Source organism: Dermacentor andersoni, chromosome 1 (genome assembly GCF_023375885.2).
Source record: "Dermacentor andersoni chromosome 1, qqDerAnde1_hic_scaffold, whole genome shotgun sequence".
Lineage (NCBI taxonomy): Eukaryota > Metazoa > Arthropoda > Arachnida > Ixodida > Ixodidae > Dermacentor > Dermacentor andersoni.
Genome location: NC_092814.1, coordinates 168,606,444 through 168,622,864, shown reverse-complemented (window position 1 = coordinate 168,622,864; position 16,421 = coordinate 168,606,444). Strand labels below are relative to the sequence as shown.

Genomic DNA, 16,421 nt, shown 5'->3' with positions numbered 1-16,421 from the left:
GCGGACTATCGTTGGTAGGACGTGAATAAAACAAATTTAGTTTTAGACAAGTTTATATTTAGCTGGTTAATATTGCACCAATTTAACACGTTGTTTAAGTCGGTATTAAGTTTCGAAACTAGGTTCCCTACACAAATGTCAAAGTAAAAGATAGTTGTGTCATCTGCATAAAGAATGTAGTTGGAAGAAAGCAGGCAATTAGGCAGGTCGTTAACATATATTAAAAACAAGAATGGTCCAAGTATGGATCCCTGAGGTACACCACTGTTTTTTATCATTGATTTAGTAAGAACACTATTAATTCTGACTCTTTGGGTTCTATTTTTCAAGTAATTTTGTATCAAAGTTAAAGCAGGACCTGTTATTCCAATAGATTCAAGTTTAAAGGTTTAAAGAGAAAAGCAGCTCGCTCTCTCAAACCTGCAGGAGAGAATGAGCGATGGGCTATGCAAAATTGTATATTCCCTACCGCACGCAGAGCAATAATATTTGGCTCACACGTTCCCGGTGACATTGTTTACATATGTGCAGATTTTCTGCAGCATGTTCAAAAAGTGCTGAACATGTTGAAAAGCATGTTGAGAAGTGTCAACATAGTAATTAGCTTGAATTTCGATTATTTGTTGCAGCCTGAGCACTTATCAATATCGTTCTTTGTTTCATTCCGATAATCAGTAAGAACAGAGCCGGTAACGTTCATTATACGGATACTTTTGTTACAACGCCCGAATGCGCTCATTTGCAGGTATTTTTCATCTTCCCTCGCGCCACAACTTAGCTTACGCATGGGTACGCGACCGCTCCGTCTGTCCCACCCACCATGCATAGCACCAAACCCCGAGGTTGTAGACAAAGCAAGATGCTGTGCTGAGAAAGTATCTTCAATCTGCTACAGATGATGCCAACTTGTTGGGCCGAGATTTAGAAGAAATTGTCAAAGCTACCCCCGACTTCACATTTTCGCAACACCAATCACTCCAAATGCGATCACAAGAAGCATGTGAAAGAAAAATTATGCGACCATAAAGTATTACATTTTATTTGTGGAAGTTACAACAATGGGGCCTGCTCGCCAGACAGCAGAAGTTAACAGCTTTGATGAAGCCCCAAGAAACGTGCATTCGCTCCTCTTGGCACATTCAAGGATCGGGCCCAACGAGGACGAGTCAGCGCTGTCCGACTGTCGGTCAGTTCCTGGCGAAAATTACATTTTCCCCAGAAACCGTGCCGGTAGATCGTGCCAGCGAGAATAGTTTGTGAAATTTCCGTGGCTTTCGTACGAAAGCAAAAGCGACGTAGTCGTGTGTCACGAGTGCCGTCTACATGACGAAAAAAAAAGGGAAACATTCGAAGTGTGGAGCCAGCTTTTGTTAAGGCCAGGTTTAGCAATTGGAAAAAAGCTACGCAAAAGTTTAAATCACATGAAAAGAGTCAGTTTCCCTTGGATTCTGTGAACCGATATTTGTCACATAAAAGCGGCATTCCTCTTTTGCGTCTCCTGTCGCAGCAAAGCAGTAAACAGCAGGAATAGTCTGGGGCGGTTCTACGTGTCACTGTAAGTTCTCTGCGTTACCTCTGCAGCAAAGGTCAAGCTCTTTGAGGGTGATGTACAGGTGACGGAAATTTGCTCGACTTGCTCGAGGAGAGATCAGAAGATGTTACAGCCCTTAAGACATCGATGACTAAGATGTACAAATGGGCTGACGGCGACGTGCAAAATGAGCTTATAGAGATTATGGCTCATACCATTGTCAGTTGCAACCATTTTCACATATCGCCGACTGAAGACATCGCAGCTGAAGGCGACGAAGGGACTACTTCGGTTTATGAAGGATACGGGCTTGGACAAGCGGCTGTGACAGTGATGTCACGTACCGCACAAGAGTGACAGACTGTAACCAACGATGTGTGTGCCGTGTTATGTGCCCTCTATCTCTTCTCCCCTTCTTTCATCCCCCCATCCCGCTCCCATGTGTAGGGTAGCAAACCGGTTAGGCTAAACTGGTTAACCTCCCTGCCTTCCTTCTCCACTTTTTCCTTCCTTCCTTCCTGTACAACGCGAAATTGTGAAGGACGTTAACATATATTAAAGTCCAGCCCGTTCTACGGTGTTATCGCTGATGGCACAACGGATATAAATGGTGAGGAGCAGTTCACTTTTTGTGTGCGGTGGGTGCAGAGCAAGATGCTTGAAGTCCGACAGGAGTATCTCGGCCTGTATAACGCATCGGACAGCAGATCCGAAATATTTACTCGGCCATAAAGGACATGATCTTGTGCCTAAGCCTTGACTTTCACTGTTTACAAGATCACTGCTTTGATGGGGTGGCGAATATGTCGGGGTGTTTATCAGGCGTGCAAAAAGGAATTAGCGCCTGTGAGCAAAGGTATCTGTACGTACACTGCAGCAATCACTGCTTAAACCTGGTCCTGCAGGAGGCTAGCTGGAGCTGCGACATAATTGGAGATGCTCTCAACACCGTTAAAATCCTTTCAAATGCAATGCTTGACTCAATGAAGCGCAAACGTGTTTATAATCCGCTGTGGTTGCTCAGTGGCTATGGTGTTAGGCTGCTGAGCACGAGGTCGCGGGATCGAATCCCGGCCACGGCGGCCGCATTTCGATGGGGGCGAAATGCGAAAACACCCGTGCACTTAGATTTAGGTGCACGTTAAAGAACCCCAGGTGGTCGAAATTTCCGGAGTGCCCCACTACGGCGTGCCTCATAATCAGAAAGGAATTTTGGCACGTAAAACCCCATAATTTAATTTTAAATTAAAAGTGTTTATACTGACATAGTGGTTCCTACGGGACGCGAGGCTGGTGTAGAGGCTCGATCAAGGACAAACAACTTGCTGTCGCATTGCCCAACGCGATGGACCATTAGAGTAAAATCAATGCAAAAGTTCGTTGATAATTACGCTAGAGTTCAACAGACGTTCAAAATGCTTTTGCAGACAGCAGATTCCGTGACCGGAAGCAGCAAGACAATTTTGAAGGGTTATGAGAGACTTTCGCAGAAATTTAAAATGCTGTTGGGTATCAACGTTTCCGTAGCCTACTTCGGGCCTTGTGAAGAACTTGCAAAGGCTCTCCACAGCGCAACATATCGTGCCGCAGGTGCGAAAGAAGCATCATGCAGAGGCTCTCTGTGAGGCGATCTTCCGGTAGCGCTCTGAAACGGCGTTTCATGAACTGTAGCAACAGGCTAGCACGACTGCAGCTCAGCTAGGCCAGGAAGAGCCTCGTATCTCCATTCCATCGAAACAGCCTATGAGATACGAGGCCACCGACAGGCTTGCTCAGCCAGTTGCACTAGACACTAAGGCTGCACTGCGCAAGGAGTATTTCGCTTTTAGGTTTTTAGCGCCCAAAAAGGGACGAGTGACAGAGGCACGACGCGGACACAGCGCTACCTCTGTCTCTCGTCCCTTTTTGTGCGCTAAAAACCTGAAAGTTATGGAATACCAACATGCCCAAACCTATGCTCTTTCAAGCATTTCGCTGTTGCTGACTGGATCATATGCGAAACAAAACGGCGTTTTGAAAACTCTGGCATTGATCAGCTAGTAAAACTAGAAGGCATCTTGATCAGTGCCGCTGAGGGAATTCAGTTTACAGCAGATAAACTAGAGACGCTTTTGGGAGTACATGCAGTTGACTTTGACCTGTGCAGGCTCTGACCTGTGTAGGCGCAGTTTCTGCTTCTACCAACTCTTCTATGTGACGCTGGTTCTCTCACTACCCTAACCATTTTGGAGAGCCTCCAAAGGAAATCAGAAACTATTCGCGACTTGCTCGATCAGGTCGTAAGATATGTCCAGCTTCTGTTGTCTATACCTACATCTGTCGCTACTGGGGAGCGCTCTTTTAGTGCTCTGCGTCGAGTAAAAACGTACTTGCGCAACCGAATGACTCAGAGGAGGTTATCGCACCTCCTGATGCATCGTATACACAAGGAAAGGACGTCAGTCCTCAAGTTAGAAGACATCATCAAAGAACTCGTGAGCAGAACAGCAGAGCGAGCAGCAACCTTTCGTCCCACCTAGCATGTCTGTTTAACTTGCTTGAATTTTAGCTTGGTCAGGTGTCGTAACGTTTACGACGAGAGGCTAATAGAATTTAATTGAACTAAAATATGAAACATATTAACCCTTGAGATAAAAACTGCACATAATTTCGGACTAGCATGAAAGTCGCTCTTTAATTTTGTCTATGCAAAACCTGTGGACTTATATGTGGAGATAAGGTCGGAGCTTACATGTATTGGTTATTACATATATTGGTCTGGCCACTAACCATATTACATTATAAGTGGATACCAATATTTATGTATACCTTTTTTGTGTCCTTGAAAATAAAGTGTCATTCATTGGTTGAATACTCTGCAAAAAGTGTACGGCTGATGTAAGTTACATGGGCGTATTATAGTATGTGTTTTTGTATCGTGCTGTTTCATTTCTTTCTTACAGTTAATTTTTGTTCACGTTGTACATAAAAACATAACAAATGCCATATTGTCTAAATATAACGATTTCTAGAGCGTCAATCAACAATTGTTCAATGACAACTGATGATGATTGATGTTTGAGGTTTAATGGCGCAAGGGCCAGGTATGGCCAAACAGCGCCATGCTAGAATGACAGCTGACTCGGAACTGTTCCTTACTAATGATATAGAGTATTTAGCCATTGGAAGCGCTTCGCGATAAAGTTATTTTGGCACGCAGAAAATAGAAATCGCCGCACACGACGCAGTGAAAAGTAAAAAAATTAACCGGCAATGATATTCTTCTCTCTCATATGAACCACGGAGAGCAAGTATAACCTTAAAAATTATACGAAAAAACTATACAAAGAAAAATACAAAGAAAAATCGATGTTTCGCCCAAAAGGCGAAACACCGATTGCGATAGCAAATTAGTAGATAGCTATACGAAGTAAGGATATTAGTTTTATCGGCCGCATAAACTTGTAAACATTCGCTTGCTAACTAAATTAACAATGATTTCATGCGTAAGCGCGACTGAACGAGGACGCAGAAAGAAACAGACACAAAGAGACAGCGCTGTCTCTGTGTGTCTGTTTCTACGTTCTCGTTGAGCCGCGCTTATACATTATATCTTGCATTCAAACCGACTAGCCCGCCAACGTGGTTTAAAGGGACACTAAAGGCAAATATTAAGTCAAGCTAAAGTGATAGAATCTAAAGTGATAGAATCTCTAAGGCATCAATATTATCGCGAACAGAGCCTTAATAATCGAGAAATTGAGGTAAATGCACGACGCGGAGACTCCCCCGGGAAATTCAAGTACTTGCCCGATGACGAAAGCACTCCTCAATTAAATTTTGTCACTAGTACTCAACCACTGATTGCACAAAACATCCTTGCATTGTATTATAAGACAAAATAAAATGCTACTTGTCCAGTTCTATTTCATGTTTAGACAAAAGAACTAATTGAAATTACCCTTGACAACGACGCGGTTGTCGAAAGGCTTCGTTTTCTCTCAACTGTGCGCCACCCACGCTTTCGCATTTCAGTACTTTCGTGATCGCGTAGTGCTGCGCTGGTTTTGCTGGCTCGCGAAACTCGCACAAACTGCAAGTAGCAAAGAATTCGACTTGCATGTGATGTCGCGAGATGCCCGAACGGTCTACACCACTTGGCTAAAAAGCAGCCGCAGCGGAGAATCCGCCGCTCTGACTTCATCTGTCTTGGCTCGGTACCGCCGTCTGTCGGACGCCGTTTTACTCACCGACGGCAGCAAAGGGCGGTGATGGCGTATGCAACGTCACCACTCCCCCAGTTGGTTGGCTGGAAACCTGAATTTCAAGAAAGGTATTCGGGCCCTTCAGATGCAATTGTCTAGTAAACTAACTATTTTCTTGGCACAAGACGAGCGTTGCGAGGTTTTTAGAATGGTATTTAAACAGTCCACGTCGACTTAGTATTAGCGTTTAGTTTCCATTTAACTAAGCTAACAAGCACGGCGTCGTACGCGCATAGGCAAACGTGAACACGTCTCACTCGATAAGGTCGGAAACTGGCTGCCGAAATGCTGAACGTGATGGTTGTGTTAGGTGCTCATGAGTTCCAGCGTGAACGTTTGTCAATTTCAGGTGAACGTTTTCGTCATGCGCTTTGGAGCTCCATTTATGCGGCGCCTGTACGTCTTACACCTACTTCTATTTGATTTATTTATTGATACTGTTAGCCCAAAGGGTGGAGTAATCATTCAGGGTGGAGTAATCATAAAATAAGCTTTAAAGGTCGCTACAAACACGAGCGCTACACAAATCAATCCAGAAAATACAACTGCTTAGGTGTGCGAATCTTACACAAGAATATAAGCATTGTATAACAGAACTAAGTACAGTTCATGAAGTCAGTGTTTTTCTATTAGCAGCCCTGCAATCTTTTCGACTAAAGTGTTGTGTCTACGCATAATCGAATGACGGGCATTGTACATACCCATGGTCTGCGGCGACAGTAACATCAATCGGCGATTGACCATCCGTTGTGCTGCGTTTGGTCGCATCACACTGGTTTGCTGCAAACTTCCGAGCTTAGTCTGTCCTATATTTCTGTGCAGCGCTGAGATGCACCGAAAAGAAATTTCTGAATTCGAAACTTTACAACCGCTAACTCCTTCCATGTAGCCCACCGGATGGGTCCGCAAATGTTATTTATTTATTTATTTATTTGTTTATTTATTTATTGTACCTTCAAGGCCCGGAGGTGTTACAGAAGGGAGTGGACGAAATACAGAGCATGTGCAGATAACAGGGTTTTATAATAATAAAAAATTAGAAAGTGCGGATTAACAAAAGTATTCTTCAATAATAGTTCTGAAAGCAGATGTATCGGTTATGTTAACAATTGAGGCCGGCAGATGATTCCATTCATTGGTAGTTTTAGGACTGAATGAATAAAAAGATAGGTTCGTGTGACAGTGTGGAACGCTCAATTTATGGCGATGGTCAGTACGACATTATATGTATGCAGGTTCGGACAAAAGTTCACTTTTTAATTCAGGATTGTAATAATAAATTTTGTGCAGCAGGGATAACCATGCTAACTTCCTACGGGATGAGAGGAGAGGGAGGTTTAAAGTAGCATTCATAGACGTTACGCTTGATGTCCGAGGATAGTTAGTAAGATGAAACGTGCGCTACGATTCTGTACACATTCTATTGCATTTGTTAAGTAATCCAAGCCAGGGTCCCATACAGAAGAGGCATATTCAAGCTTAGGACGTATTAGCGTTTTGTATAGAAGTAGCTCTAAGTTAACGGGTGCCATAGAGAAATTGCGACGGAGGTAAGCAAGCGTACGGTTAGCATTGTTAGTGATGGGGTTTATGCGTGTTTGCCCGGAAAAATTAAATGTTATGTGGATGCCTAAGTATTTATAGGAACTGACATCTTCGAGTACAGAGCTCTTCAAGTGATAGTTGGATAGGTTAGACGAAGTAGTATTGCGGGAAATCCTCATTAGTTCACACTTTTGGCTGTTAAGCCGCATTTTCCAAGTGTCGTACCAGTTAGTTACGTTGTCTAGGTCAGATTGTAGTTTTAGAGTGTCAGAATTTGATGATATTACTCTGTAAATGACACAATCGTCTGCAAATAACCTTGTGGAGGACGCTACACAGTTAGGCAAATCATTAATCTAAATGACAAAAAGCAAGGGTCCGAGAACAGAACTTTGCAGCACCCCGAAAGTGACAGGACAAAGCGAAGAGTCAAAGTTGTTAGCTGAGACAAATTGTGCTCTATTGGATAAGAAGTGTTCAATCCATGAGATAGTATTACGGTCAATGTTGAGTGTATTTAATTTTAGACAAAGTAATTGGTGAGAGATGAGATCAAATGCTTTAGAAAAGTCTAAGAAGATGGTGTCAATGTGAAATCCATTATCCAACGCGGCACAGATTTTATGTGTAAATGAAATAAGTTAAGTAATACAGGAAAGCGATTTATGGAACCCGTGCTGACGAGATGAAAAAAAATGAATTTGTTTTTAGGAAGTTGATGAGATTAGAGTATATTATATGCGCTAGAATTTTGCATGGTACACTTGTTAGAGAGCTCGGCCTGTAATTTAAAGGTGAATGTACGTCGCCAGACTTAAATAATGGAACAACCTTGCCGACTTTAAAATCCTTTGGTAATAAGCACGACAGAATAGATTGCGAAAAGATGTTGCACAAAATTATGGATGAGTACACTTCGATATTTTTCAAAAACTTAGAGTTAATATCGTCTATTCCTGACGATGACGAAATCTTTAACTTACGAATCAAGTTCACGACACCATCGTAATCAATTAACAAGGGCTCCATCTGAGTAAAATTCATGTTAATAACTTCAGGTAGAGAAGCACAGGGCAACACGTTATTTAAAAATGATTTATAAAACACTTCATTGAGTACAGAACAACATTCTTCTTGCGGAACAACAGCACCATCTACATTAGTTAACGATATTGTGCTGCATTGGAACCCTTGACAGTTTTCCAAATGTTTTTTGGTATTTTCAGTCAGTAAAGATGGAAGTGTATTGTACAAAAAAAAACACGTTCAGCTTCTTTGACTGCGTTTTTAAACAGTGAAGCAACCTGCTGATACGCACGCCAGCTATCAGTCTTCCGTTTTTTTAGTTTGGCGAAACAGCCGCTTCTTCTTGTTCAAGATACGTTTTAGGGATGCATTAAACCAGGCTGCTCGATGGTTACACCGGACAACTCGGAGGGGTATGTATTTTTGTAATAATTCATTAACTTTATTTTTAAAAAGTGACCAGTTCTGTTCAACGCTCCGAGTGTAAAAGTCCGGCATATATTCTTCTACAAAGGCTTCAAGTTGTGTGTTCATTGATACGTAGTCGGCTTTACTGTAGTCTCGAATGTATTTTTGTTTGCTATTGGGACGGTTGACGTTTTCTTTAAGCTGGAAATGAATAAAACACTGATCGCTAAGCCCTGGCAAGATACTTAAAGAATTGACAAGATTGGGAGCGGTAGTCAAAACTAAATCGAGGATGTTAGCACTGGTTGCTGTAGTTCGAGTTGGTTGAGTAATCGGCTGAGTAAGATGGAAATCAAAACACAAATCGAGAAATGCCTTGCTATTACTGCATGAGTCAGATACAGTTGGCACAGGATAGGACCACCTTATGTTGGGGTAATTGAAGCCCCCATTAGGAAAATGGGGAGTGTGGAAACCTTGTTACGACGGTATTAAGCAGATCATGAAATTCAGCGCAAAACGTAGAGGAAGCGCTCGGTGGCCTATAACATGCGCAAAAAATAACATCGCGGTGGTTGATTCTAATTCCTGCGCAAACTGATTCTAAACCTGAAGAAAGAGGAATGTGAAACGAATTGAGCCTGCCAGCCACTGCGAAAAGCACGCCGCCACCTAATCTATCGTTGAGTCTTTCCTGAAGAGTGGCCAAAAATAATAGAATGAATATTAATAATAACTATTCCCGACACACAGTGTCCGGAAGAGCCTTGCTTGAGCTTCGTTTGCGTTTTCTTTGCATAAGCGCGATTGCGAGCCTAATCAATCGTACAACTGAGGAAGGTTGAAATAGCTCAAATTTTGTACGCATTTGTGTCACGGTCGGGGCACTTGCTGCACGTTATGGCCGCAACGCTGCTGAATTTTAATACGCGCTTTTAAGGCTGCTATATTGCTCTTACTAACACTGCCATGCCACTTTTCTTTGAATGGCGAAATTTTAGGGCCACTTGTTAGACTTCTGCTACTTAAACGTGATCGGATGCTATGGTGGTGACATCAAGACAAGTTTTCTCCTCGGCTGTCTGTGGCGAATGAAACGTTTTCGCCGACTTAATTGCTCGTTCACACGTGGTCGTATTGTTAGTACGTAAGAGTGAAAACTTTTCTCAGTTGACTGACTCTTTCACGGGCTCGTAGTGATAACCGTGTCGCTTAAACTTCGGTACGTGTGCCGTTGGCCTTTCGTTTGCGTATCATCGATCGCCAAAGTAATCGTAAAACTGCGTACGTTCGGAATAATAGAACGTTTGTTGGCGTTTGTATCGCGATCTGAGAATTTGCTGCCCGTGATGACCGGTCGCGCTGCTGAATTTAACCACGCGTGTATTTAAGGCTGGTATTGTTTCTGGCTAGCAGTGTCGTGCACATTGTCGTAATAACGAAACATGTTGGCGACTTTTTAGACTTCTGCTTATTTACACGTGAACGGATGCATGCTAGTATGGTGTTAAGGTGAACCTCACGTCACAGCTCTGTAACGACAAAACGTGCACGCTGATTAGCTCGTTCTCACGTGGTCGCAATTTTTTTTATTATTAGAGTTTGTGAGAGTTGAATCTATCGCGCGGTCGAAGTGAGTAACCGTGTGGCTTAAGCTTCGTCTGCCATTGGTGTTTTGTTTGCTTAACGATCGCGACAGCAATCGTAAAAACTGCGTAAGGATGGATTAACTGAATTTCCTTTACTTATTTATTTCAATACTCAGAATGTCACGTAGGGCGTTACAAATAGGGGTGGGATGATATACAATAAGTTCGAATCGTGGTTTTGAAGGATGATGGAACAGGTTGTCGCTGACCTTGGAATGAGGGAATAAGCATTCAGGTTTGTACGTGAACTTAGGACGTGGACGATCGGAGCGCTTGCTGCACGTGATGGCTAATTGGCCAGACGCAATGCTGAACTTTACCAGGCTTGTCTCTACGGCTGGTATGCTGCACGTGATAGTTAATTAGCCGGCCGCACTGCTCAACTTTACCACCCTTGTATATTCGTGCCAAACAATGTCATGCGCATTTTTCGAAATAACGAAACCTTTGGGCGACTTTTTAGGCTGCTGCATATTTGCATGTGGCCGGATGCATTCTGTTATGATGGTAATGAGATCAAGCTTAGGTCTCAGCTTGCGGTAACGATCGACACATTTACGCTACTTATATTATAGCTCGTTCGCACGTGGTAGTATTGTTTCGTATTAGTAATGGGGAACGTTTGTCGACCTTCGTTGACAGCTACATTTGTGTCGCGCGCCCGCCCTCACTGATTAACTGTGCGCTTGAGCTTCATCTGCCGTTTCAGTTTTCTTTGCGTAACGGCGACTGTGAGAGTGATCGTGAAACGGCGCACCCTTGAAATAACTAAACATTTGGGGGTATTTGTATCGCGATCGCAGCAGTTGTTGCACGTGATGGTTGACTGGCCTTGCTGCTGATTTTTCCCGCCCGTTTCTGTCAAGCAATTCCGTACAAAAGGACCGAAAGTTGGGCGAGTTGGTACGGTAACATGATCTTGAATTGTAGCGCGAAGTGAAAAAAAAAATTCCGTACAAGTTCGTTTCTGGGAATAACGAAACTTTGGGCGACTTCTTCTGAACTGCTGCTTCTCGGTGCGTTCTCGGTGCATGCTAGTATGTTGGTGAGGTGAAACTTAAATCTCAGCTGTCTGTAACGATCGAAACGTTTATGCTTATTAGACTATTGCTCCGAATTCGCGCGTTGCCGTATTTTTAGTAATGAAGTCCCGGCCACGGCGCCCGCATTTCGATGAGGGCGAAATGCGAAAACACCCGTGCACTTAGATTTAGGCTCACGTTAAGGACCACAGGTGGTCCACATTATTCCGGAGTCCCCCACTGTGGCGTGCTTCATAATCAGATCGTGTTTTTGTGACGTAAGTCCCAATAATTTAATTTTATTAGTAATGGAGAACATTTGTCTCTTTTGACTGTTAATTAAATTTCGGTCAGGTGACTTACCGTGTCGCTTAGGCTTCGTCTACCGTTTGAGTTTTCTTCGCGTAACCGCGTTTGCAAGAGCAATGGTACAACCACGGAAGTTTCTAATAATGGAACTATATTGTAGGCATTTGTATTTCAATGGCAGCACCTCGCACACAGGGTGGTTGACCAATCGTGCTGCTTCAGTTTTCTTCCCGCATTTGCTATCATTTGGCCCAGCGTATGTGCGGAAATGTGTGCGTGTGACGCGCTGGACAAGATTACGAGACTTGCATTCCCATATTGTCATTGTATTTTTGCTGGAGTTATATAGTCGACACTAGCCTAATTTTTATTATTATTGCGATAGAAATTGTAGGAACACTCCTGGCGAAATTCCGCTTACGCGGACGTGCGCCGGGGTGAGTTATGGCTTCGTGGGCGCTGTACCCGCGCATCTTGGTGTTGAAGGTCGCGTAAGCCTGGCTCGGGAAACGCACCGTGGCTGCGTTTCCGAGAAGCTACGGTGCGTTTCCCGAGAACGCACCGAGAAGCGATTGCTTCTCGCTGCTTCCCCGCTTCATCACGCCAGCGTTCATACAGCGTGTTTATCGTCAGTGAGAGGTGTTCATGTTTGGCTCTTGCGCACGACGCCAAGTTTGTTAATTTAACAAGGAAGCGTAGGTTCACCGTAATTTACACTGGCGATAACATGCACAGCTGCTAAATTATAGATGTCTGGTAATTTGCTGTCGCAATCACTGCTTCGCTTTTCGGACGAAACTGCGGCGTTATTTACTGTTATCAGGTCGCTTGGCATAGCTATGGTGACGTAGAGACTAGGAGAATTCATTTTATCTTTGTAAAGAGTTGAAATCATTACAAGTTCTGTTCCGTAAAGTGTTAGCTCAACGAGTTTGTATAAGCCACAAAGAAGCAAGGTTGCTGTCAGAACGTGCAGATTGCTGTTAAAAGTGGAGATTGTTAACACAGACATGGTGGATAGCAATTTTCGTACATATTTATAACACGTTTTTATTGCATACTTTACAGCCATGCTGTGTTCCTGCCATCCGCCTGGTGTCACTTTGGGTCGACATCATTCTTCGTTGATGATCAGCACAGAAACAAGGCCATGGAAGTCTGCTAACTTTCTTCGTAACTCTGATCTTAGCAGTGCATTTTCGTGTCTGCGACCACTGGAACGGATCCTGTAGGATGACTAGTATATTGTGTAGCGTAGCCGTGATCTTTTCTGCTCTACATCTGCAACCATGGATGAAAGGCTGCACCCAGCATGTGGTAACTTCCTTATGGGACGGTGTGCCTGTGAACTGTGGGTTAATTTTTGTCTCTGGGACTGTTCAAGCAAGCCGACAGAAATGCCTCACAAAATCTCTTAGCACATGTGAACTGCAATGTAGTTGTCCGGGACCGCTGAGCCATACTGCAGTGAGCCTTAGTAAAATGTTTAGTCGCCAAGATACCTGTGATCTTTTCAGAACTATATGTATCTGCTGACTTGGAATAACAGCTACGCTCTGCCTCTGGTAACTTCCATAGAGGCTGTCTGATGCCCGTGAATTTTTAGGATGAACTTGTGTTTGTGCGTGGCCATTGAATCAAACCCTCACAAATCCTCTGTTAGCTTGTGGTACGGGTGAACTCATATAATGCATTTTCTGTATATTACTGCTGAAGCGAGCATGCTGCAAGCCTTTACTTAATTGTGCACTCGCCGAGGTACCTGTGACCGCTTGAGCAATATTTGGCTGCGACCTCGGAAAAGTCGCATTCAACATCTATTTACTTGCTTAGAGGCCTTCGAGCCTGTGAATCCTCATGGTGAATTTGTTTGTGACCACTCAAGTACAGCAAGTATTTTGTACCTTCTAAAACCTGTTAAATCAGTTTGGTTTTTTGCCGAAGCAAGTGTCTTGTAACTGCTTTTGTATCTGTGAACTCTCCTGTAATGTTCGTGTTTGCAACTGCTTAAGTGACCCTTTAGTAATTTTATTAATGCCCAGTGTATCTATCAAATATTTAGTAGTTTTAATGTGTGCGACAACTGAAGCAAGTCTGCAGGAAGTCTGGAGTAACTTCCTTCATGGCTAAGACACCTGTGAACTTTCCAGCAAATATTGCATTTATGTGCCTGCGACTGTTGAAGTGAGCAGAGGGCTTTTAAAGTTCTTTTACTGGCCGAGGTGCATCTGCAAATTATTAGCTCAACTAAAATGGTCTCCTAACTACACGAAAGTGTCAATGTTTATTCTGGTGACCTTTGCCAGAACTTATTATGGATGCATAGCGCATTTGCTCTATAAATGGATGATCATACAGAAGCTCTTTGTGTCTATATATGTATGACCTCCGAACTAGTCTCAAGTAATTTCGTTAATGCCTAATGTAGTTATGACATCTTTAGCATAACTCGTGTTTGGTGTGCCTGCGACCTCGGAAGTGAGCCCACAGCAAGCCTCGTATTAACTTCCGTAGTGGCCCCACTGCGAATTCTTAAATTTTCTTGCTACCCAAAAAGCATTTGTAAACGGTGTCATTCATGTGCACTTTTAATAACGATGGTGTGCCATAAATAACTCCTAATGGCTGAGCTTGTATGATGAAATCATTGAGCTTTATTTGTTTGCATTGATGGGCTTTACTAAAAACCGCTGAGTGTATTTGAGAGTTGAACTTGTGATCTTCCTGCAACTGTTTTATTAAAATAAATGCTGTATTTTTATCGAGATTGTCAAATGATTCAGCAGCCTCCAGAACGGAGTTCTGTAGCTTCGTTCCTGTTAGCACAAAAAAGTATAGCTTGCATGTCTGTATGTTCTGAATTAATGCATTTTTATCAACTTGTACATAATGTATTAGCTCAGCGTAGCAGTGAGCGTGTGCTCAATGCTTAGCTGCAGTGCAGCATTCTTTTAATGTGCTTTGAGATGCGGTGGGCTGTATTCCTGGCCTGCCTCCTGGTACTTCAGCTTTTGCATGACAAAAATGTTTGCTCGCCTTATTGGACCACTGGGATGGATCTGCAAGAGCCATGGAATTCCTTTTCATCATTGCCCCTCAAGCCAACACAAAACCAGGCCAAGCTTACTTTGTTAATGGTATGTAAAATGCAGCAGGTTTGCTGCACTGCTAGGGTACATGCTGAGGAACGTCCAAGTTATGGTAATTTAGAAACAATAATGACGCCCTGGGAATATCCTAAATTCACAACCAAATGTCCTCCAAACGTACTTTGTATGACTGGTAACACAAAAGGTCTCAGAAGTCTCCTACATCCTGAAAATAATGTCCCAAGGACGTGCTCAGGATTATGTAATAAAAATAACCAATATTTCAACGTCTCTTGGACGTCCGAATATCCCATTATGACGTTCGTGGAACGTTTCTATGAACGCCAATTCGCGTGCATGGGACGATCCTATAGACATCCAAGAATGATCCACAGGCTACTTAGATATGTCCTAGGGACGCTCGAATGTCGCGTTTCAGATCTCTGCTGCACATCTGTAGGACGTTGATGGCCGAATGGGTTCATGCGGAAAAAAAAATTGTTCTTATCAAGTCCGGCACCAGATAGCGTAGAAAGTGAAGTCCATTTGGTCTTCCAAATGACATCACCTCACGCTGGACAGAAAAATCGTTTCTCGCCAGATAGCCTGGTAAAAGATTGCAAGTTATGTTTGCACATGAGGAATATTTGGAAACGGAATCGTGGGACCATACAGATGGAAACATGAAATGTGACACAAATGATACCCAATTTGTCGAACCGCAATATTTTCACGCTCGGTTCGGGTTCACGCTTTTCATTCGGTTGAAGTTCAGCTTCGGAGCGAAAGTTATAACGGTTCAAACTCGTTCGGGGCATTCTGAACCGGTTCATTCTGGTTTCCAAACGGGTTCGAAGAAATATTCCTGTGCCATCGGATGATTACATCATGGACGTTTACTTGAACTTACTTGAACAGGAAGTACTTTTTTCTACCTTTCCTGTGTTCCCCGCTGCTGCCTTTTTTAGTACGTTCATTCAAGAAGTACAGAGCTACCTGCAGTCCCCTGATGGCTTCTCCCAAGAGGGTACGTATACCACGCGCTATACTTATTACACGAGTGGGAGGAAGGTCGGGCCCAAACTGCTGAACCTGAACGATATAAAATCCCCTGCCTCTTCCTGGTCGAGATGAATTCGATAACCCGCCGTGGTTGCTCAGTGGCTATGGTGTTGGGCTGCTGAGCACGAGGTCGCGGGATAGAATCCCAGCCACGGCGGCCGCATTTCGATGGGGGCGAAATGCGAAAACACCCGTGTACTTAGATTTAGGTGCACGTTAAAGAACCCCAGGTGGTCTAAATTTCCGGAGCCCCCCACTACGGCATGCCTCATAATCAGAAAGTGGTTTTGGCACGTAAAGCCCCATAACTTAATGAATTCTATCGAAATCAAACCGTTTTTCCACTGGTGGGACGCTCTGGAACGGACGGCCACCGGCAGAAACGAACGACGCCTAAATCTCACCTGCCTCACGAGTGCACCGAGAGATGGCAGCACGAGGGCATGGCGCTGCCGACGCCAGGGCGCGAGCCCGCGGATCGCATGCCCGGTGTTCGAGCCCCGATCAGCAGAGCTCGTCGCGCGCTACGACCGCCG

At 43.7% G+C, this 16,421-nt stretch overlaps 1 protein-coding gene across 1 annotated transcript; it reads left to right on the top strand.

The window, feature by feature from the left end:
- Positions 1-1,058: 1,058 nt before the first annotated feature.
- LOC126547167 (uncharacterized) lies at positions 1,059-4,050 on the top strand. Its single transcript, XM_050195045.1, is given in 3 exon segments — positions 1,059-1,182; positions 1,582-1,613; positions 3,499-4,050. Coding segments are annotated over 3 exon segments (708 nt in total).
- The last annotated feature ends 12,371 nt before the right edge of the window (positions 4,051-16,421 follow it).